This window comes from Mesoplodon bidens, assembly GCF_964165515.1.
Source record: "Mesoplodon bidens genome assembly, chromosome: 9".
Classification (NCBI taxonomy): domain Eukaryota; kingdom Metazoa; phylum Chordata; class Mammalia; order Artiodactyla; family Ziphiidae; genus Mesoplodon; species Mesoplodon bidens.
Window position 1 is genome coordinate 33540940 of NC_138166.1, and position 22088 is coordinate 33563027.

The 22088-nt window shown below is 38.5% G+C and overlaps 1 protein-coding gene across 1 annotated transcript in view; it reads right to left on the reverse strand.

Moving 5' to 3' along the window:
* ABCB5 (ATP binding cassette subfamily B member 5) overlaps positions 1–22088 on the reverse strand; it is a gene marked incomplete at both ends in the record, with an annotated part of 110433 nt that overhangs the window by 64122 nt on the left and 24223 nt on the right. Inside the window, 9 exon segments of the mRNA XM_081243656.1 lie at positions 3650–3820; positions 15442–15645; positions 16933–17058; positions 19146–19181; positions 19396–19470; positions 20006–20050; positions 20052–20123; positions 21694–21900; positions 21948–22076. Coding sequence (XP_081099782.1) covers positions 3650–3820; positions 15442–15645; positions 16933–17058; positions 19146–19181; positions 19396–19470; positions 20006–20050; positions 20052–20123; positions 21694–21900; positions 21948–22076 — 1065 coding nt within the window.

Genomic DNA, 22088 nt, shown 5'->3' on the forward strand with positions numbered 1-22088 from the left:
AATGTAATGTACCAATTTACTTATTAATTCTCCAAGTAGTATAAACATAATGTAAGGCGCCTCAGAGGAAGACAAACAATGCATCACATGAGAAAGAGAAGTGATGATAAAGAAAAGCCTATGAGGGCTGCAACAAAGCAGCTCAGTCTCTTCAAAGAATAAAGCTGTGATGGAAACCCATTTTCATAATTAGCAAAGGGTCTTTTTTTTTTTTTTTTTTTTTGTAGTACGCGGGCCTCTCACTGTTGTGGCCTCTCCCGTTGCGGAGCACAGGCTCCGGACGCGCAGGCTCAGTGGCCATGGCTCACGGGCCCAGCCGCTCCGCGCGGCATGTGGGATCCTCCCCAACTGAGGCACGAACCCGTGTCCCCTGCATCGGCAGGCGGACTCTCAACCACTGCGCCACCAGGGAAGCCCGCAAAGGGTCTTTTTAAAGGTACTCCATTAATGTGGTGTAGCTGAAGCTCCCTTAATAATAATTATTCCTTAGATTTGCATACTACTTTTAACATTTCAAAGAGCTTTTACAGGCTTTATCCTAATGTCAGTGTGGGCTTCCTCTGCTTCCCCAGGGGCCTGCAGGTGTTCACTGCCATGACTCCTCATGGTAGGATAACCTGGAAGCCTGCTGCATTGGCATGCTGGGTCTAAACAAGTAGCAGAGTGGAACTCCATAGCTTGCAGTATAGATCTTTATCCACTAATCCTAAGTCCTCCTTTTTTTTTTTTTTTTTTTTTTTTTGCGGTATGCGGGCCCCTCACCGTTGTGGCCTCTCCCATTGCGGAGCACAGGCTCCGGACGCGCAGGCTCAGCGGCCATGGCTCACAGGCCCAGCCGCTCCGCGGCATGTGGGATCTTCCCGGACCGGGGCACGAATCCGCGTTCCCTGCATCGGCAGGCGGACTCTCAACCACTGCGCCACCAGGGAAGCCCCTAAGTCCTCCTCTTGAACAAGATTAGTGAAGCAAAACTAGATTGCAGCAAGCCTAAACTAAGAAGTCCAGAAAAGAGCACTTCAGGCCTTGGAACTATTCTGTATCACACTCATCCAGATACTATTCACCAAATATTTATTGGCTGTCTAATAGTGGCCAGGCATTGTTCTAACGCTGGGTATGCTGCAGTTAACCAATTAATGCCTTTGACAACAAAGAGTAGATATTCCAGTGGAGGAAGGGAGATAACAAAATAAACAAATACATATATAGTATGTTAGCTGATGAAAAGTGTTATGGTATGTTTAAGGGGCAGCCAATGTGGGGTAGAGTGGTAGGGTGTCAGGTTCCAGGAGGATCTTGGTGCTCAACTCCATAGAGCCTTGTAGCTACTGTAAGGAATTTGGTTTTTACTTAGAGTAAGAAGTGAGTTAAAGAGCCATTGAAGGATTTGAAGCAGAAGCACGACATGATCAAATTTACATTTTAATAACGTCGTCTGGCTGCGGTGTTGAGAACAGATTGAAGTGGGCATGAGAGACAGCTATTGCAATAATCCAAGTGAGAACAAGAGTGATATTTCCCTCATGCCCCTTTTCAATCAAAACCCACCCCCTGCCCCAGTAAACTATTGATCTGATTTTTTTTTTATCACTATAGATTAGTTCCACTGGTTCTAGAGTTTCATATAAAAGGAAGACAATGAGGTATTGGAGAGGAGGGGCTGGGAGGATAACTGAAGGCTGGCTGTGGAGGGAGGCGGATGCAGCATTCACCAGTAAGAAATAATACATTTTATTGTTCCCTCTTTGTTGGTTAGTGGTTTACATGGTATTTTGAGCTATAAAAAAATCTGTTAACTGCTGTGGGTTAGGCCATGTCATGCCACAGAGTCTGAGAGTTCTTAGACAGATGAGCAGAAACAAGACCTGTTGAATGCCCTACCCTCCTTAGGTGGGGACCTCTTTAAAGACTTGGTTCTGCAGCCACCATCTGTGTAGTGGGTGTACAGGACTCTCATGGCACTAGAGTGTTCATTTACTTGCCTGTATTTTAACTCTCCTCTTCACCACAAGTCAATTATACACTGAAGCATATGTATTTCATGAGTTTACTACACTACTTGTCACCTCATTTGCTACCATTTACCCTCACTCCATAAAAGATCAGCAAAGTCTATTTAAAGCAGTTTCACACCCATACATCTCTACAATGTTGATTTAATTACCCCCTTTAAAAACTGGAAAACAATAACATAATTGAATTTTAAAAATATATACTTGGAATAATAGTTTACAAACATTTTGTAATCTTCTTTTTTCACTTATGATATAGATTTCATTTCAACCAGTAGGAAAAAAATATTTTTAGTTTATCATGTCACTAAGCAACTGTTTATTTTAAAAGTCTGAACAAGTTTTGATTGCCTGAAGTGATTAACATATTGGATGAAAAGACAATGGGTACAACATTTAACCTCTAAACAACTTCACAGCCTATTACAGTATTTTAAAAAAATCTTATGTATATCAATTATATCTCAATAAAACTAGAAAAACTGTAATTTGAGATGGTTAAGTGTAATCATTTTTCAGTACATTCAAGCCCTAAGTAACTAAACATCACCGTTAATAAACACAGTTTGAGTGTATTCTATAAATAGAGCCCTGTCCTAGTTACTAAGTATAAAAAAATGAATAAAGTATGAGACATGCTTTTGAGGGAATCATCGTTTCTTCTTCACCAAAATGAACCAAATTGGCAAAGTGTCCACAATGAACATGGATTTTCATATCACTTGCTTATTTTATGAAAATAAGAAATATCATGAGCAACATGTGGCACTCTCATCATTTGAGATGGAAACAACAGTAAAAACTTATAAAATCTGATCTGCAAGTTGGTAATAGTAACTAATAGATTTTTCAATAAGCAGTGGGCACTCTGGCTGCCAGTATCCATTTCTGGTCACACAAAATCAGTGTTTAAAAATAAAAGCCTGTAATTTTCTTAGAGAGAAAAACACAACCCATTTTCAGACAAGAACAAAGTAAAAAGTTCCATTAAGCCTTCTGAAGACTTTGAAGGTTATGATTTGAAAGAGTGTTCGGCCACTGAAAAAAGTATTCTGTGGCTTTTCATATCACCACCACTAACTACCCTCCATGATGCAGTGCAATATGGTAAAGGGCCAACTCTGCATTGTGGCCATGAAGCATGTGCAACAGCTTGCAATGAGCAGGAAGTCAGTGTGAAGGCCCCAGGGCTGTTGAAGGAGGATGGTTCAAGGTCAAGGCAAACCACACTGTATGCTTCTCCACTTGAAGTGAAATTAAGTTAAAATGAGTACTCTGGGGTTGCCCAAAGAGGAAAAAATGGCCAGAGAAGAAAATCCCACGGGTGTATATGGAAGAGACAAAGGGTGGATGCGATTATAGTTGTGATAGTGGTAGGGGTGTGGAATTACTGGGGACGTGGAAAGTGCAGAACTGTTGGAATGGAGGTATATATGGGATGCTTGCTTGGATATGAGCCTCATATATATTTTTAACACTAAGTATAGCATCTTGTTCTTTCCTCCAAATCACTGCATCCGTACCTTAAGGAGGGCTGTGAAATTAATAAATAATCTGCTACGGAGCCATACTTTCTTGTATTTAAAAATAATGCTGAACCAGGAATATGAAAATAATAAATGAATCTTCTCACTTACCTTCTCCAGTGCGGCTTGAACCACTGATATGCTTTCTGTATCTAGGGCAGAAGTAGCCTCATCTAAGATCAGAATCTTCGGGTTTCGAACTAAAGCTCGAGCCATTGCGATTCTCTGTTTCTGTCCTCCACTCATTCGAGCTCCTTTTTCCCCTACCAAGGTATTAAATTTCTAATGAAAAATAGGAAAGAAAACAGAAACGGAAGGCAGCATGGTTAGATGATTAGAACAGGAAATGGCAATCACAGTTGTGTTTTAATGCCAGCTTAATCTCTACTTCAGCCTGGCTGGTATTGACTTATGATTTGTTCTTTGTAAAAACAAACACTATTTTAAAAGAGTGTAGTGACGAGAAGCCCTAAGAAAAATTTGGCTAGGACTAAAAGACATGAGAACATAGGATAATCAAGGATTTTAAGGAAGATTAATAATAATCTGAACCGATTTTCAAAGTTTTAAAGACATTTTTAGAATGCACTGGTATCTTTAAAATAAACACTATCTGGACTCTGTTGAATTGATCTAATTGTTTTTCTTTCACCAATACTGTACTGCCTTGATTACTGTAGCTTTATAATAAGTCTGGGAAAGTTGGATAGTGTAGTCTTTTTTTTTTTTTTTTTTTTGCGGTAGGCGGGCCTCTCACTGTTGTGGCCTCTCCCCTTGCAGAGCACAGGCTCCGGACGCGCAGGCCCAGCAGCCATGGCTCACGGGCCCAGCCGCTCCGCGGCATGTGAGATCCTCCCAGACCGGGGCACGAACCCGCGTCCCCCGCACCGGCAGGCGGACTCCCAACCACTGCGCCACCAGGGAAGCCCTGTGTAGTCTTTTAACTTTGTTCTTCTTCAACACCATGTTGGCTATTCTTTGTCTTTTGCCTTTCCACATAAACTTGAGAATCAGTTTGTTGATATCCACAAAATAACTTGCTGGGATTTCTATTGAGATTGCATAGAATCTATAGATCAAGTTGGAAGAACTGACGTTTTGACAATATTGAGCCTTCCTTTCCATGAATATGGACTATCTCTCCATTTATTTAATTCTTTGATTTTATTTGTCAGAGTTTTGTAGTTTTCTTTATATAAATCATGTATGTATCTTGTTAGATTTATACCTAAGTATTTCATTTCTTGGAGTCCTAATATAAATGGTATTGTGTTTTTAATGTCCAATTCTACTTGTTCATTGTTGGTATATAGAAAAGTGACTTTTGTATATTGATCTTGTATCCTGCAGCCTTGATATAATTTCATTGTGTACTTTTTTGGTCTGTTTTCTTTTATCTAGCATAATATTTTTGAGATTCATCCATGTTGTGTGTATCAGTAATTCACTCCTATTTATCCACAATGTGCATCTATCTTGGGTTGCCAGATTTAGCAAAAACAAAAACACACCAAGAACCATGGAGCTCAGTTAATTTTGATTTTCAGGTAAACAATGGAATACTTTTTTAGTATATTTCATATAATACTTGGGATATACTTATACTAAAAATTATTGTTTATCTGAGATTCAAATTTTACTGAAAATTCTGTATTTCATCTGGCAACAACATATAAATCGCAATTTGTTTATACAGTCAGCTGCTGATGAACATTTGGGTTATTTCCACTTTTTGAATATTATGAATAAAGCTGTTATGAACATTCATGTACATGACATTCTTGTAGTCATATTTTCATTTCTTTTGGAAAAATATGTAGGAATAGAATGCTGAGTCAAAAGTGTTATGTTTAACATTATAGTAAACTGTCAAATTTCTTTCTAAAACGATTGTACCAATTTCACTTTATTCAGAATGAAAGAGAGATCCAATTGCTTTATATCCTAACCAGAAGTTATCATTGTTATTCCTTTTAATTCTGGCCATTCTATTGAATGTGAAATTATCTCATTGTGGTTTTACTTAGGATTTCCCTGGTGACTAATAATGTTGAATATTTTTCATGTATATTTTCTCATTTGATTATTTTTTGGTGAAATGTCTGTTCAAGCTTTTTCCCAGTTTTTATTTTATTTTAGCTTTTGGTCTAATTACCATTTTGCAAAGTTCTTTATATATTCTGGGTGCATATCCTTTGTCAGGTCTGTGTATTGGATATTTTCTTTCACTCTGTGTCTTGCCTTTTTATTTTCTAAATGGTGTCTTTTAAAAGGTTTTAATTTCAATAAAGCCCAGTTTATCATTTTTTTAAATAGTAAGTGCTTTCCCAGAAATTTTTGCCTAGCTTAAGGTCACAAAGATTTTCTCCTAAGTTTTTATTTCTGAAGTTTTATGGCTTAAGTTTTTACATTTGGTCTAAGATTCATGGCAAATTATACGTGTATATAGTATGAGGTAAGGGCCACATTTCTTTTTTTTTTCTTTTTCCCATATGGATATCCAATTTTTCCAACACCATTTGTTGAAAAGACTTTCCTTTCTCCCACTGATTTACATTGACCTTGTCAAAAATCAATTGACTAGGTATGTGTAAGTCTATTTCTAGACTCTCTATTGTGTTCTGCTGACCTACAAGTCCATTGTTATGTCATTACCACTGTCTTTTTCTTTTTTTTTTTTTACCACTGTCTTAATTGATTTCTTAAAATTAGCTATTGTAGGTCTTCCAGCTTTGTTGCTCTTTTATCAAAATTGTTTTGACTATTCTTGATCCTTTAAATTTTCAAATAAATGTAATCAACATGTTGATTTCTGCACATGCAAGAAGACTGCTGGGATTTTGATTGAAATAGCATTAAATTTATAGATCGATTTGGGGAGAATCCATACCTTTAAAAATATTCAATCTCTAAATCAACGAATAAGGTACATCCTATTTATTTAGGTATTCTTTATTTTTTATTTTCTTAACATCTTTATTGGAGTATAATTGTTTTACAATGGTGTGTTAGTTTCTGCTTTATAACAAAGTGAATCAGATATACATATACATATGTTCCCATATCTCTTCCCTCATGCGTCTCCCTCCCTCCCACCCTCCTTATCCCACCCCTCTAGGTGGTCACAAAGCACCCAGCTGATCTCCCTGTGCTATGCGGCTGCTTCCCACTAGCTATCTATTTTACGTTTGGTAGTGTATATATGTCTATGCCACTCTCTCACTTTGTCACAGCTTACCTTTCCCCCTCCCCATATCCTCAAGTCCATTCTCTAGTAGGTCTGCATCTTTATTCCCATCTTGCCCCTAGGTTCTTCATGAGCATTTTTTTTTTTTGGTTCCATATATATGTGTTAGTATACGGGTGTATGGTATTTGTTTTTCTCTTTCTGACTTACTTCACTCTGTAGGACAGACTCTAGGTCCATCCACCTCCCTACAAATAACTCAATTTCATTTATTTTTATGGCTGAGTAATATTCCATTGTATATTATGTGCCACATCTTCTTTATCCATTCATCTGTCGATGGACACTTAGGTTGCTTCCACGTCCTGGCTATTGTAAATAGAGCTGCAAGGAACATTTTGGTACATGTCTCTTTTTGAATTATGGTTTTCTCAGGGTATATGCCCAGTAGTGGGATTGCTGGGTCGTATGGTAGTTCTATTTTTAGTTTTTTAAGGAACCTCCATACTGTTCTCCATAGTGTCTGTACCAATTTACATTCCCACCAACAGTGAAAGAGGGTTCCCTTTTCTCCACACCGTCTGCAGCATTTAATGTGTGTAGATTTTTCTTCCTTTTCTTCCTTCTCCCTTTTTTTCTTGATGAGTCTGGCTAATGGTTTATCAACTTTGTTTATCTTCTCAAAGAACCAGCTTTTAGTTTTATTGATCTTTGATATTGTTTCCTTCATTTCTTTTTCATTTATTTCTGATCCGATCTTTATGATTTCTTTCCTTCTCCTAACTTTGGGGTTTTTTTGTTCTTTCTCTAATTGCTTTAGGTGTAAGGTTAGTTTGTTTATTTGAGATGTTTCTTGTTTCTTGAGGTAGGATTGTATTGCTATAAACTTCCCTCTTAGAACTGCTCTGCTGCATCCCATGGGTTTTGGGTCATCGTGTCTTCATTGTCATTTGTTTCTAGGTAGTTTTTTTTTTTTTTTTTTTTAAGTATTTATTTATTTATTTTTGCGGTACGCAGGCCTCTCACTGTTGTGGCCTCTCCCATTGCGGAGCACAGGCTCCGGACGTACAGGCTCAGCGGCCATGGCTCACGGGCCCAGCCGATCCGCGGCATGTGGGATCTTCCCGGACCGGGGCACGACCCCGTGTCCCCTACATCGGCAGGCGGACTCTCAACCACTGCGCCACTAGGGAAGCCCTCTAGGTAGTTTTTGATTTCCTCTTTGATTTCTTCAGGGATCTCTTGTTTATTAAGTAGTGTATTGTTTAGCCTCCGTGTGTTTGTATTTTTTACAGATTTTTTCCTGTAATTGATATCTAGTCTCATAGCATTGTGGTCAGAAAAGATACTTGATATGCTTTCAATTTTCTTAATTTTACCAAGGCTTGATTTGTGACCCAAGTTATGATCTATCCTGGAGAATGCTCCATGAGCACTTAAGAAGAGAGTGTATCCTGTTGTTTTTGGATGGAATGTCCTATATATCAATTAAGTCCATCTTGTTTAATGTATCATTTAAAGCTTGTGTTTCCTTATTTATTTTCATTTTGGATGATCTGTCCATTGGTGAAAGTGGAGTTGTTCAAGTCCCCTACTATGATTGTGTTACTGTCCATTTCCCCTTTTATGGCTGTTAACATTTGCCTTATATATTGAGGTACTCTTATGTTGGGTGCATAAATATTTACAATTGTTATGTCTTCTTCTTGGATTGATCCCTTGATCATTATGTAGTGTTCTTCTTTGTCTCTTGTAATAGTCTATTTTAAAGTCTATTTTGTCTGGTATGAGAATTGCTACTCTAGCTTTCTTTTGATTTCCATTTGCATGGAATATCTTTTTTCCATCCCCTCATATTCAGTCTGTATGTGTCCCTAGGTCTGAAGTGGGTCTCTGTAGACAGCATATATACGGGTCTTGTTTTTGTATCCATTTAGCCAGTCTATGTCTTTTGGTGGGACCATTTAATCCATTTACATTTAAGGTAAATATCGATATGTATGTTGCTATGACCATTATCTTAATTGTTTGGGGTTTGTTACTGTACGTCTTTTCCTTCTCTCGTGTTTCCTGCCTAGAGAAGTTCCTTTAGCATTTGTTGTGAAGCTGGTTTGGTGGTGCTGAATTCTCTTAGCTTTTGCTTGTCTGTAAAGGTTTTAATTTCTCCGTTGAATCTGAATGAGATCCCTGCTGGCTAGAGTAATCTTGGTTGTAGGTTTTCCCTTTCATCACTTTAAATATGTCTTGCCAGTCCCTTCTGGCTTGCAGAGTTTCTGCTGAAAGAACAGCTGTTAACCTTATGGGGATTCTCTAGTATGTTATTTGTTGCTCTTCCCTTGCAGCTTTTAATATTTTTTCTTTGTATTTATTTTTTGATAGTTTGATTAATATGTGTCTTGGCGTGTTTCCCCTTGGACTTATCCTGTATGGGACTCTCTGTGCTTCCTGGACTTGACTATTTCCTTTCCCATATTAGGGAAGTTTTCAACTATAATCTCTTCAAATATTTTCTCAGTCCCTTTCTTTTTCTCTTCTTCTTCTGGGTCCCCTATAATTTGAATGTTGGTGCATTTAATGTTGTCCCAGAGGTCTCTGAGACTGTCCTCAGTTCTTTTCATTCTTTTCTCTTTATTCTGCTCTGCAGTAGTTATTGCCACTATTTTATCTTCCAGGTCACTTATCTGTTCTTCTGCCTCAGTCATTCTGCTATTGATCCCTTCTAGAGAATTTTTAATTTCATTTATTGTCTTGTTCATCACTGTTTGTTTGCTCTTTAGTTCTTCTAGGTCCTTGTTAAATGTTTCTTGTATTTTCTCTATTCTCTTTCCAAGATTTTGGATCATCTTTACTATCATTATTCTGAATTTTTTTTCAGGTAGACTGCCTATTTCCTCTTCATTTGTTAGGTCTGGTGGGTTTTTGCCTTGCTCCTTCATCTGCGGTGGGTTTTTCTGTCTACTCATTTTGCTTAACTTACTGTGTTTCGGGTCTCCTTTTCACAGGCTGCAGGTTCATAGTTCCCGTTGTTTTTGGTGTCTGTCCCCAGTGGCTAAGGTTGGTTCAGTGGGTTGTGTAGGCTTCCTGGTGGAGGGGACTAGTGCCTGTGTTCTGGTGGATGAGGCTGGATCTTGTCTTGCTGGTAGGCAGGTCCACGTCTGGTGGTGTGTTTTGAGGTGTCTGTGGCCTTATTATGATTTTAGGCAGCCTCTCTACTAATGGATGGGGTGTGTTCCTGTCTTGCTAGTTGTTTGGCATAGGGTGTCCTGCACTGTAGCTTGCTGGTCATTGAGTGAAGCTGGGTCTTGGCATTGAGATGGAGATCTCTGGGAGATTTTTGCCATTTGATATTACGTGGAGCTGGGAGGTCTCTTGTGGACCAGTGTCCTGAACTTGGCTCTTCCACCTCAGAGGCAGAGCCCTGATGCCTGGCTTGAGCACCAAGAGCCTTTCATCCACACAGCTCAGAATAAAAGGGAGAAAAAATAGAAAGAAAGAAGGAACGAAGATAAAATAAATTAAAGCAGAAAAAATAATTATTAAGAAAAAAAATTTTAAGTAAAAAAACCCCCAAAGAACGGACAGACAGAACCCTAGGACCAATGGTCAAAGCAAAGCTGTACTGACAAAATCACACACAGAAGCATACACATACACACTTAAAAAAGGAGAAAAAGGGGAAAAAATATATATCTTTGCTCCCAAAGTCCACCTCCTCAATTTGGGATGATTCGTCGTCTCTTCAGGTATTCCACAGATGCAGGGTACATCAAGTTGATTGTGGAGATTTAATCCGCTCTTCCTGAGACTACTGGGAGAGATTTCCCTTTCTCTTCTTTTTTCGCACAGCTCCCGGGGTTCAGCTTTGGATTTGGCCCCGCCTCTGCGTGTAGGTCACCGGAGGGCGTCTGTTCCTGCTCAGACAGGACGGGGTTAAAGGAGCAGCTGATTCAGGGGCTCTGGCTCACTCAGGCCGGCGGAGGGAGGAGCAAGGAAGCGGGGCGAGCCTGCGGCGGCAGAGGCTGGCGTGACGTTGCACCAGCTTGAGGCGCGCCGTGCGTTCTCCCGGGGAAGTTGTCCCTGGATCCCGGGACCCTGGCAGAGGCGGGCTGCACAGGCTCCCGGGAGGGGAGGTGTGGATAGTGACCTGTGCTCGCACACAGGCTTCTTGGTGGTGGCAGCAGCAGCCTTAGCATCTGATGCCCGTCTCTGGGGTCCGCACTGATAGCCGTGGCTTGCGCCTGTCTCTGGTGCTCCTTTAAACGGCGCTCTGAATCCCCTCCCCTCGCGCACCAGGAAACAAAGAGGCAAGAACAAGTTTCTTGCCTCTGCGGCAGCTCCAGACTCCTTCCCAGACTCCCTCCCGCTTGCTGTGGCGCACTAACCCCTTCAGGCTGTGTTCACGCCGCCAGTCCTCTCCCTGCGCTCTGACCGAAGCCCGAGCCCCAGCTCCCAGCCCCGCCCGCCCCGGCGGGTGAGCAGACAAGCCTCTCAGGTTGGTGAGTGCTGGTCGGCGCCAATTCTCTCTGCGGGAATCTCTCCGCTTTGCCCTCCACACCCCTGTTGCTGCACTCTCCTCTGTGGCTCCAAAGCTTCCCCCCACCCACCCACAGTCTCCGCCAATGAAGTGGCTTCTAGTGTGTGGAAACCTTTCCTCCTTCACAGCTCCCTCCCACACGTGCAGGTTCTGTCCCTATTCTTTTGTCTCTGTTTTTTCTTTTTTCTTTTGCCCTACCCAGGTACGTGGGGAGTTTCTTGCCTTTTGGGAGGTCTGAGGTCTTCTGCCAGCATTCAGTAGGTGTTCTGTAGGAGCTGTTCCACATGTAGATGTATTTCTGATGTATTTGTGGAGAGGAAGTTGCTTTCCACGTCTTACTCTTCCGCCATCTTGAAGCTCCTCTCTATTTAGGTATCCTTTAATTTCTCTCAGCAATGTTCTACCTTTTTTTACATAGAAGATTTACAGATCTTTCATTATTCTACTTTATATTTTTTGATGCTATTGTGAATGCCACTTTTAATTTTAATTTTATTTGTAGTTGTTGCTACTATTTAGAGATCTAGTTTATTTTGTTCATAGTTATAGGTCTTACTAACGTTATCTATCTACTTCTCTTTGAGTGAGTCTTGGTAGTTTGTGTCTTTCAAGGAATAGAACTTCATCTAAGTTAGCAAATTTATAGGCATATCTTTGTTCACAGTATTCCTGTATTAACCTTTTAATGTCTTTGGGATTAATAGTGATGTACCTTCTTTGATCCCCGATATTGGTAATTTCTCTTCTCTTTTTTTGTTTCTTCATCAGGCTTCCTACAGTTTTACTGATTTTATTGATCTTTTAAGGAAACAGCTTTTGGTTTCAATGACTGTTTCTAATGTTTTTCTGGTTTTGATTTCACTGATTTCTGCTCTAGTCTTTATTATTTCTCTTGTACTTGCTTTGGGTTTGATTTGCTCTTCTTACTCTAGTTTTTCAAGGTGGAAACTTAGTTTACAGATTTTAGATCTTTTTCTTTTCTAAAGTAAGCACATAATGCTGTAAGTTTCTATTAAAGCAGTGCTTTAACTGTACGTTGATGCTTGAACAATGTAGGTGTTAGGGGCACCAACTCCCGTGCAGTCAAAAACCAAGTATAACTTTACAGTCGGTCCTCTGTGTCCACATTCTTGAATTCAACCAGCTGTGGGTCGTGTAGTACTACAGTATGTATTTATTGAAAAGGAATCCATGTATAAGTGAACACATACAGTTCAAACTCATGTTGTTCAAGGATCAACTGTATTCCACAAATACTGATATCTTGCATTTTCATTTTTATTTACTTCAAAATAGTTTTTAATTTTACTTGAAACTTCCTCTTTGAGCCATAGGTTATGTAGAAGTAGGTTCTTTAATTTTCAAATATTTGTGGATTTTCCAGATATATTTCTGTTAACAATTTCTACATTTTAATTCTATTATGGCCCAAGAACATACTTTACATGTTTCCTTTGAAATTATAAGTTTTTTCTTCCAATGGTAAAATCGATAGCTAGTGGGAAGCAGCCGCATAGCACAGGGAGATCAGCTCCGTGCTTTGTGTCCACCTAGACAGGTGGGAGAGAGATGCAAGAGGGAGGAGATATGGGGATATATGTATATGTACACTTGATTCACTTTGTTATAAAGCAGAAACTAACACACCATTGTAAAGCAATTATACTCCAATAAAGATGTTAAAAAAAAAAAGAATATTGCTTAGCTCAGTGAACAGTCCATGTGCACTTGAGAGAAATGTTTTCTGCTGTTATTGGGTGGAGTGTTCTATAAATATCAGTTAGATCTAATTGGTTGATAGTATTGTTCAGGTCATCTATATCCTTAGTGATTTTTTTGCCTGCTTGTTCTATCAAGTACTAAAGCCTTCAGCTAAAAATGTGGATTTGTCTCTTTCTCCTTTCAGATGTACCAGTTTTCTTTCATTTTGAAGTTTTTCTTAAGTGCGTAAACATTTAGTTTAGTTTTTTTTTTTTTTTTTGCCTGTGGATCATAGTTTCCTATTTCTTTGGACATCTAGGTATTGTAGAATATATATTGAATTCTGTGCATGAATGTTGAAGAGACTCTGAATTCTGTTTTCTTCTGAAGAAAATGTTGATTTTTATCCTCATAGGCAATTCAAATATTGACTGATCATCTTGAACTATGTAATTTTGGTTTTATGCTTTGTTAGGGTTAATCTATAGAAAGTCTCAAAACTTGGCAGGACCCAACATCCAAGTTCTATCTCATTTAGGGATCTTGTCATGGCTTGGTTTTCAGATTTGTTAGAGCAGGTCTAGAGTCAGCCTTACTCTAAGGTGTAGTCTTTACCCCTAAGGTGTGACTATTTTTGGTGTCTCAGCTATATGCCTGAGTTATTAAAAATGGTGTTAATGTGACCTCTCCACTCTGGCTGGGTTGTGTTTTCAACATCTCCACTATACTGCTTGACTTCTACTATCTCTGCTCTACTCTTGGCTTTGTAGCAGCTGCTCTCTGGTAAGCCACGGGTCATCTTATCCTCAGAGAAGGATTCCCAAGGGATGCCTACATGGACTTCTGCCCCCTACCTCATGTCCACAGCTCTCTCATTTTGCCTCTCCAGTTGCTTAAGCTGCCCTGAAATTCTATCTCTGCCTTTTAGCTCAGTGGGACTGCCATGTTCTCTCTGGATTCCATTTTACAGAGATATGGTCAGAAATTTGTTCCCAGGAAGCATGCTGAAAATTCATGGACTTTCTTAATGAGTTTCCTTTCTCTCAGGAATCACAGTTTTGTGATACCTCTTATCCAGTGCTTGGCAACAATTGTCCTATGTCTCATATATTTTGGCCAGTTTTATGGCTGTTTATGGGAAAAGGCTAGCAAGTATCAGTTAATCCTAATATATTAATTCAAAAATTTGTGTATATCATAGAAGGAGTAATGGTATTTATTTCTGAGTATAGCTTTCCCTAAATTTTCACCTATACGAATTAACCACTTATGTAACTTTTATTTATTATTATGCTTATTCTATTTCCCTGGTTAACCATGGCTGTGGAATTTAGTTTCTATCATAATAACCCAGCATCTTTAATTTGTTCTTTGGATTATACGTTTAGAATTTACTATTAGATTTATAGCAAGGGACATCTTTGTGTAAATATTGGACTTTTAGTAAAAGCAAGTCATAACTTATAGGGAATGACTTAAAAGGCACCAGAAAACTTTCTAATTCCAGGTGGGAAACTGAAGATCGTTAGTGTTTTGAGGAAAGGAAGTCACTGCAAGTGTCAAAAGGTCAAAGAAAAGAAGTCTTTGTTTTCCCAAACCACACAGCAAAGAATGACCTCAAGCCTTTAATGTTTTCTGTCCTAATTATGACCCTAAATAATGGGGATACGTGGTAATGAATGGCAAACATAAGTTTTTATGAAATAAATAAAAGAGAACAAAATTATTATGACCTATGGAGTGTAGTTTGTAAAATATATCCATTGAAACAAACTTTTTTTGTTATGGTTGCCTTCTGGGATGTTGGCATTTTATTTGTGTTTTTAATTTCAAATCTCATCCTTTCATATTTCACGAGGTGCTCCCCACAACAATTTCAGAGGATGCTGATGAACAAATACTTTGAGAAATAGAAATATTTTTAGAGCTCTCTATCAATTTTAAATAGCCATTAGGATCCTATATGTCCTAATACCCAAAATTATAGTTTACTGTATCTCTTTCCAACTATCATTTCACATGTCTTGTCCAATATTAGCTCCATGTACTTCTAAAGTCAATGGTATTTTTCCTTTGCCTTATCACAGAACCGATCTGAACACTGTGTGTGACATTCCCACACTTAGCCACAAGATGGCGTTGCAAACCAACATTTTTGCAGATACATGCTATCCCTCAGCTTGCACTGATGATTTTGTTTCATATTTCTTTGTTATATTTTAACATATCCGTTATTTTTTCCTTTTCCATTTGCAGTGAGAACAAGTAAGAACTAAACAGATTAAAAATTGGACCTTTCAAGGATGTATTTCTTCTTTTGGTTGTTACCATGTTCTCTCATTTTCAGATGTGTCACCTAGGACAATGCAAAAATTAATCACACTCTCCCTACTCTGTAGATGTTATTGTTATTTAACTTATTTTGGAATATTTCAGTGCTTTACACTTAAGCTAAGGATATAGGCTACATAGTGTACTTACCATGGGGAACTCCATTATAAAATCATAAGCATTTGCTTCCTTTGCTGCTTTCTCAGTGTCTTCATCAGTCACGTCATCTCGTCCATATCTAATATTGTTATTAATGGTGGTCCCAAACAAAACAGGCTCTTGGCTGACCACTCTAAAATGTTCTCGATAATGCTGCACATTTAAAGTTCTGATGTCGTTACCATCCACCGTGATCTGTGAATCCAAAGGAATGAATCACGTTGTGATGCCTTTCACTGCATTGGGTTAGAGTCCTTTTTACTACTGCAGAACATAAGCTGAGAAGCAGGTTATTTCAGGAAACAATGACTGACTATATTTTGATAAAATATTTATAGCATGTATAATGCCAATAGACTTTTTCTGGTAGTTGGGAATTAATAAAACCTTAAAAAAATGACTTAAAATTTGGCCAAACTACCTGAATCTTTACTCTACGATCCACAAATTAGGTATTATGAGGATATATACTCTAGGAGCCACAAATATTATCATGTAAACACAAGTAAAAAACTGCAGTTTTGTTATTTTAAGACTAATGTGAACTTTGCATTTTTTTTCTAGGAAACACCCTTCCTTCCCTTCAACAGCCCACTCCTCTGCAAAAGGTAAAAGTGCATTCTATTCACCGCTATAAATAATATTAAATGAACATTGTCTTCTCCATAGATAGTACCATTACCTATTATCCCAACATATTCCAATGACAGAAGCCAAGGTTTGATAATTATAACTCTGGTATTTCACACCAACTGGTATTCTGTCTGGGCATGGATATTCTGTGCAACTGCTTTATGTAAGGAATGCTAATCCAGTAATTTATTTATTCAATATTAGCATGGATACATGAGTCTAGTATACTCCAAATGAAGACTTGAGAAATCAAATTTAAGTTTTAGAAGAGTAGATTTTCTTTTAAAAATAACAGTTGAAAAACTGAATAGGAGCATTAAGAATTATGCTTCTGTGACTATCATAGTCTTGTTCTCTATGCTGTTTACAAGGGTGAGAAAGTTAAGTGCAACATATGGATGATAGAAAAAAATGAGACAGTATATTTTCTACAGATATGATTCTTTTGGGATGTTTTGAGAAACTGAAATTCTTGATAAGTTCTGCATAATACAAATTACTATTTTATTTTTCTCTATAGCATTTATTATCTTCTAACATATTATATAACTTACTTATTTTATTTATTGTCTGTCTCTACTATTAGAATGTAAACTTGATGAGGGAAGAGAGGTTTTTATGCTTTGTTCACCAATGTATTCCCAGCACCTAGAAGAATGTCTGGCACTTCGTAGGTTCTCAGTAAATATTTGTTGAATGAATGAATATGCAGGAAAGAAAACAATATGGTTTCTCTCCCAGTTTCACTGTTAAAAATTAAAAGTTGACACAGCTGTAAGCTTTCTGTAATAGGTGGAATTTCCAAATCTCATCGTGTGGACTGCGTGTGATCTTGCTAGTTGCACTTACAAAGCCATCATCAGGATCATATAACCTCTGCAGAAGTTGGACTGCTGTACTCTTCCCACTGCCGTTGGGGCCAACCAAGGCTACTGTCTCTCCAGACTTAATTCTGAGATTCAGACCTTTCAGAATCTATTGGAAAGTATGGGGGGAAAATTCCATAAAACTAGGATAAGAATATGATTTACCTATCTTCAGAAATATAATGTATAATTATAAACAGGAAAAAATTCTTTGGCACTTAAAAACAAATTTAGATCTTATTACGTTTGTTTCATGTATGTGTATTATAACCTACAAAATTTTGGAGAAAAACGCTAAACATCTCTCTACATAAAGAGGAGATCTAAATTGAGTACTTAAAGATTATTAACTAGCCATAGGAACCGTTTTTTCATATTTTCAACCAAAATAATTTATGTGAATTTCATGACTACCAAGTTAGTGAAAGTTATATCTTCTAACTTGCAACAATTGAATGAAATCTTGCCAGATATCCCTGTGGGCTATTTAAGGAAGTTCTTTCTTAGAATATATGTAACATTGTTGCAAAATAGACTCCAAACTAAAACAATTGGCAGACTTCTTAGCGACTCCCACGAATAGGATTTCACCACTAGAAAGCCTCTTTTTCTAGCGGTGGATCTCACAGGGACATTTCAACTTAGGGGGAGTACTTTTACAATTTTCTCAATAACTGGGGGTTGTTACCAGCATTTAGTGTCCCAGGGACCTGCAATATGAGAGAAACCTCACAAAAAATTACCTTCCCAAAATGACAACAGTAATCCTGTTGAGAAACTCTCACCTAATCTTTGCTTACATTTTCCCAAAACATGGGAATATCCCCTTGGATTCTTTCACTTTGATCTCCTCATTTGTAAAGAAAGAGACTCTGTAAACAAACCAAATGTAAAACCTTCAAAGGGCCAAGCAAAGAAAAATCCTCTAAAGGAGGTGACAAATCAGGGACCCCCAGTGAGAGCACCTCCTCTCCCACCTGCACTTTTACTCTAGAATTCGCATCTGTTCTTTCTTTGGAAGAATCTGTGTTTTGTTTATTTAAAGTGGGTGGACTTTTGGGGCGGGTAATTATTTATTTTTCAAGTTAACAAAAAAGCCTATGTTTCAAATGTTCATTTAAAAAATACTTGTTTAAAACCCATACAATGAAACGACAAAATCGGTGCTTAAGTCTTCACGAAGCCAACCCAAATGTAGTTGCAAAATGGAATTAAAATGCTCTATTTATGTTAAGAAAAATGATAGAAGACAACACTATTCCAATAATGGTAATTAAGTAACAAAAATTTTAAAAATAAAGAGCTTTGAAAAAAAGAACAATCAAAGACTTAGAGAAAAATAAGGAAATAGGAGTAGGTACATATTTTTTTGATGCAAATTATGCAGGAGATATTTGGACACTTTAAAAGACATTGAAGGTTGATGGCATCAGTAATTTTACCAATTTCACTTAAAATCATGTCATCCTTTTTCTATAAAGCAGGTGTTTTATTAGGAAGTACTCTTTGCAATCTTTAACAGTAACTACCTTTTTAGATAAATACACTAATAAGATGAAAGGATGAAGACAATAGAAGAGACAGACACATTTTTACAAGAATTTGTCAAAGACTGAATGATAGAGGGAGAAGGATGCACTTTATGCTGAGTGTGTGTGTGCCTGTGTAAAAGTGAGAGAGAAAGAAACTGAGGCAAAAATGCTAGTGTAGTAAAAGTCCTAGGAAAGGGATAATGGAAAGACACAATATGTGCATAATTCCCCCAGGTTAGAAACTTTAGAAAGTTCAAATGAGTTATCTATGCTGAGTGGGAAAACATCCAGGGACCACCAGTATGTGGCAGCATCAATCCAAGACATTTTTGCTGTGCTCCCAAATCTAGAGTGAAGGAATTCCAGGAAGTCAAAAATGCTTTAGTCAGTTCAATATAGAGAAGAGGCTGCAAAATGTAACTAGCTCTTCTAGAGTTATTTGTCCATTACTAATCCTTCCTTCTTTCCTTCCTCTCTTCCTTCCTCCCTCTCTCTCTCTGTCTCTCTCTGTCTCTCTCTGTCTCTCTCTCTCTCCCCTCAAGTCTTTAAACAAAGTAGCCAAATCTTGGTCAAAGTGATCCTAAACAATCTCATATGAGGAGATCCTAGCCAGTGGAAGGTAATATTAGAAAACTGTACATTTTCATAATTAAATTTTACTTACTTTTATAGATGGTCTTGATGGATAACTGAAAGAAACATTTTTTTTTTGCTGTACTCGGGCCTCTCACTGTTGTGGCCTCTCCCGTTGCGGGGCACAGGCTCCGGACGCACAGGCTCAGCGGCCATGGCTCACGGGCCCAGCCGCTCCTTGGCATGTGGTATCTTCCTGGACCGGGGCACGAACCCGTGTCCCCTGCATCGGCAGGCGCACTCTCAACCACTGCACCACCAGGGAAGCCCCTGAAAGAAACATTTTTAAATTCCACATTTCCTTCTATGCATTCCAATTTATAGCCTGTTGTTGAAAACTTATCTATAGCAGGTTTCTTGGAAAAACAAAGAGGACATTATAAATCTTAGAGAGACTAGGCTGACACTCTCTATGTCCTAAAAGTAGTTTAAAGATGGGTTTTTTTTTTTTACAGTGTTCTCCTTTCTGCTTTAGAAGGACATTGAGTTAGATATGAAGGTTTCAATAAAATACAATCTCCTTGTTGAAGAGTTAAAATAATCTGTCTTGGGCTTCCCTGGTGGCACAGTGGTTGAGAGTCCGCCTGCCGATGCAGGGGACACGGGTTCGTGCCCCGGTCTGGGAGGATCCCACATGCCGCGGAGTGGCTGGGCCCGTGAGCCATGGCCGCTGAGCCTGCGCGTCCGGAGCCTGTGCTCCACAACGGGAGAGGCCACAACAGTGAGAGGCCCGCGTACTACCAAAAAAAAAAAAAAAATCTGTCTTTCCATAGCCAATTGGGCAACATGGATTTTGCCCATCTTTTTGTTTAAGTGAAATGAAAGTGCCTGTTTTTTGGTTTCCTTCTTGCAGTAATGATAGTTATCTTTCAAGGCAGTTAGGAGTCTTACCTTACCAATAATGTGGAAAATATTAAAGGTGGCTCCTCTAGCTATATATAGTGAAGGTTTCAAAGCTAGGGGCTGCTGCTCCAATGCAATAACTACTATGGATTACACTAATAAAAACCTACAGGAACAAAAAATAATATTTATCCTTTACAGTTATATAAGAGGGACAAGAGAATGAAGTGTATACTTGGTTGAGACTCAGAGGTATATTAGAGAAATTAGGTAGGAAAGAATGGAAGATGCTGCCGAATATAAAGGAAATATTAGTTAATCCAAGTGCAGTTGGCCTTTTCCTAATGTTGAACGACTTCTAATTGTCCCCTAATCTTGTCGTTATTACCTGTTGGGAAGATGAGCAGAAAAATCTGCTTACTGAGGAGTGCTGAACATACATGAACCTGGGTGGGTAAGGAGGTGAGCTGTACTTCCCTGCATGCTGGTTAACTCCTTAACTTTAAAGAAAAGGATATTATAGATTTCATTGTCTTAGAGATGCTGTACTATTTTTTCCCAAACTTTTCTGAATTCTTATATTAGTGGACACCTGTTCATTTTCAGACAGACACATCTCTGCCAAAAGTCAAATAAGCGAAGAACCCCACAAGCTAAGTGTTATTTTCCCTGTCTTATAGATGAGGAAGCTAAAGCTTAGCAAGTCATACACCTATAGTCACACATAAATTGAGGAGAAAAGATGTGCTAAAAATTCCTCATGCTCAAGTTTCATTTATCAGAAATAAATGAATAGCTTAAAGACTTAAAAATGAAAGTCTCAAGTTCAAAAGATGACTTTAGTTGACAGAAAAGAAATCTACATACAATGGGAAGGCCAAATGAGAACTAAAGTATACAGACAATATCAATTTAGTTCAGCAAGACAAATGGTTCTTAATCCTGAGCTGATCTGTTTATTATTGAAACTTGGGAGCATAACTGAAAAAATTACAATTTAATGTATAACCATTAAGAGTTTAAAAAACTCTAAATTGTGATATTGGACAGAGCTGTGTATAGTCTGTTTTTAACATTATTGTATGCTGAAAGGACAGAGGAAGAGCAGGAGATTCCAGTCTACAGAATATTTCCAGAAGAAAACATTTAGCAAGGTGAATGTAGAGCGCTCTCTTATCTCAGCAAGATGGAAAGGAAGCAGTCTCACTAGAGGCTGGTCTTTTTGACTTCTGGATTAAGACAACTCTATCTCCCAGTGGAGAATTCAATTATGATTCTTTTAAAAACATCATGCTTTTAGAAGACACTAACCATGCAGGATGAGTAAATCCTGCCAATATATAACTATAATTTAAAGGTGTATACAAATCGTTTGAAGGAAACAAATATTTGTTTATTAAAAACACTCATCTTCGGGCTTCCCTGGCGGCGCAGTGGTTGGGAGTGCGCCTGCCGATGCAGGGGACACGGGTTCGTGCCCCGGTCCGGGAGGATCCCACATGCCGCGGAGCGGCTGGGCCCGTGAGCCATGGCCGCTGAGCCTGCGCGTCCGGAGCCTGTGCTCCGCAACGGGAGAGGCCACAACAGTGAGAGGCCCGCGTACCGCAAAAAAAAAAAAAAAAAAAAAAAAAACACTCATCTTCAAACATTCAGTCATTCAAAGAGAAATATTTAATAAATTCTAGGTAAGAAAAGATTATCTAGGCCAGTTACCTTTGTTCTCAAATAAGACTTACAGCAAGAAGAGTTCCGATGGTATAATCAGGTTCTCCACTAAGAATCAAGGAGGTTCCATACCAAAAAGCAAGTCCATAGGTTCCATTTATAAAGAAGTACACAGCACCAAGAGAGAGTTTCGAAGCTATAGCTTTTTTCATGCCAACTTTCTTTGCATCTTTTAGATTCTGTGTGTACGTTAAAAAGACAAAACACAATATAATAGCCTTGGGGGAAAATAAAACCAAGCAGATATTATCATAATTAAAGGAACAGACCTTTGAATTTCTTTTTCCTGGGACCCAAAGGCTATGACTGTTCGGATTGATGACAAGACTTCTTCTGCTACAGCCCCAGCTTTGGAATAAGCATTTAATTCCTTACTGGACAATGAGATAACTATCTGTAATAAACA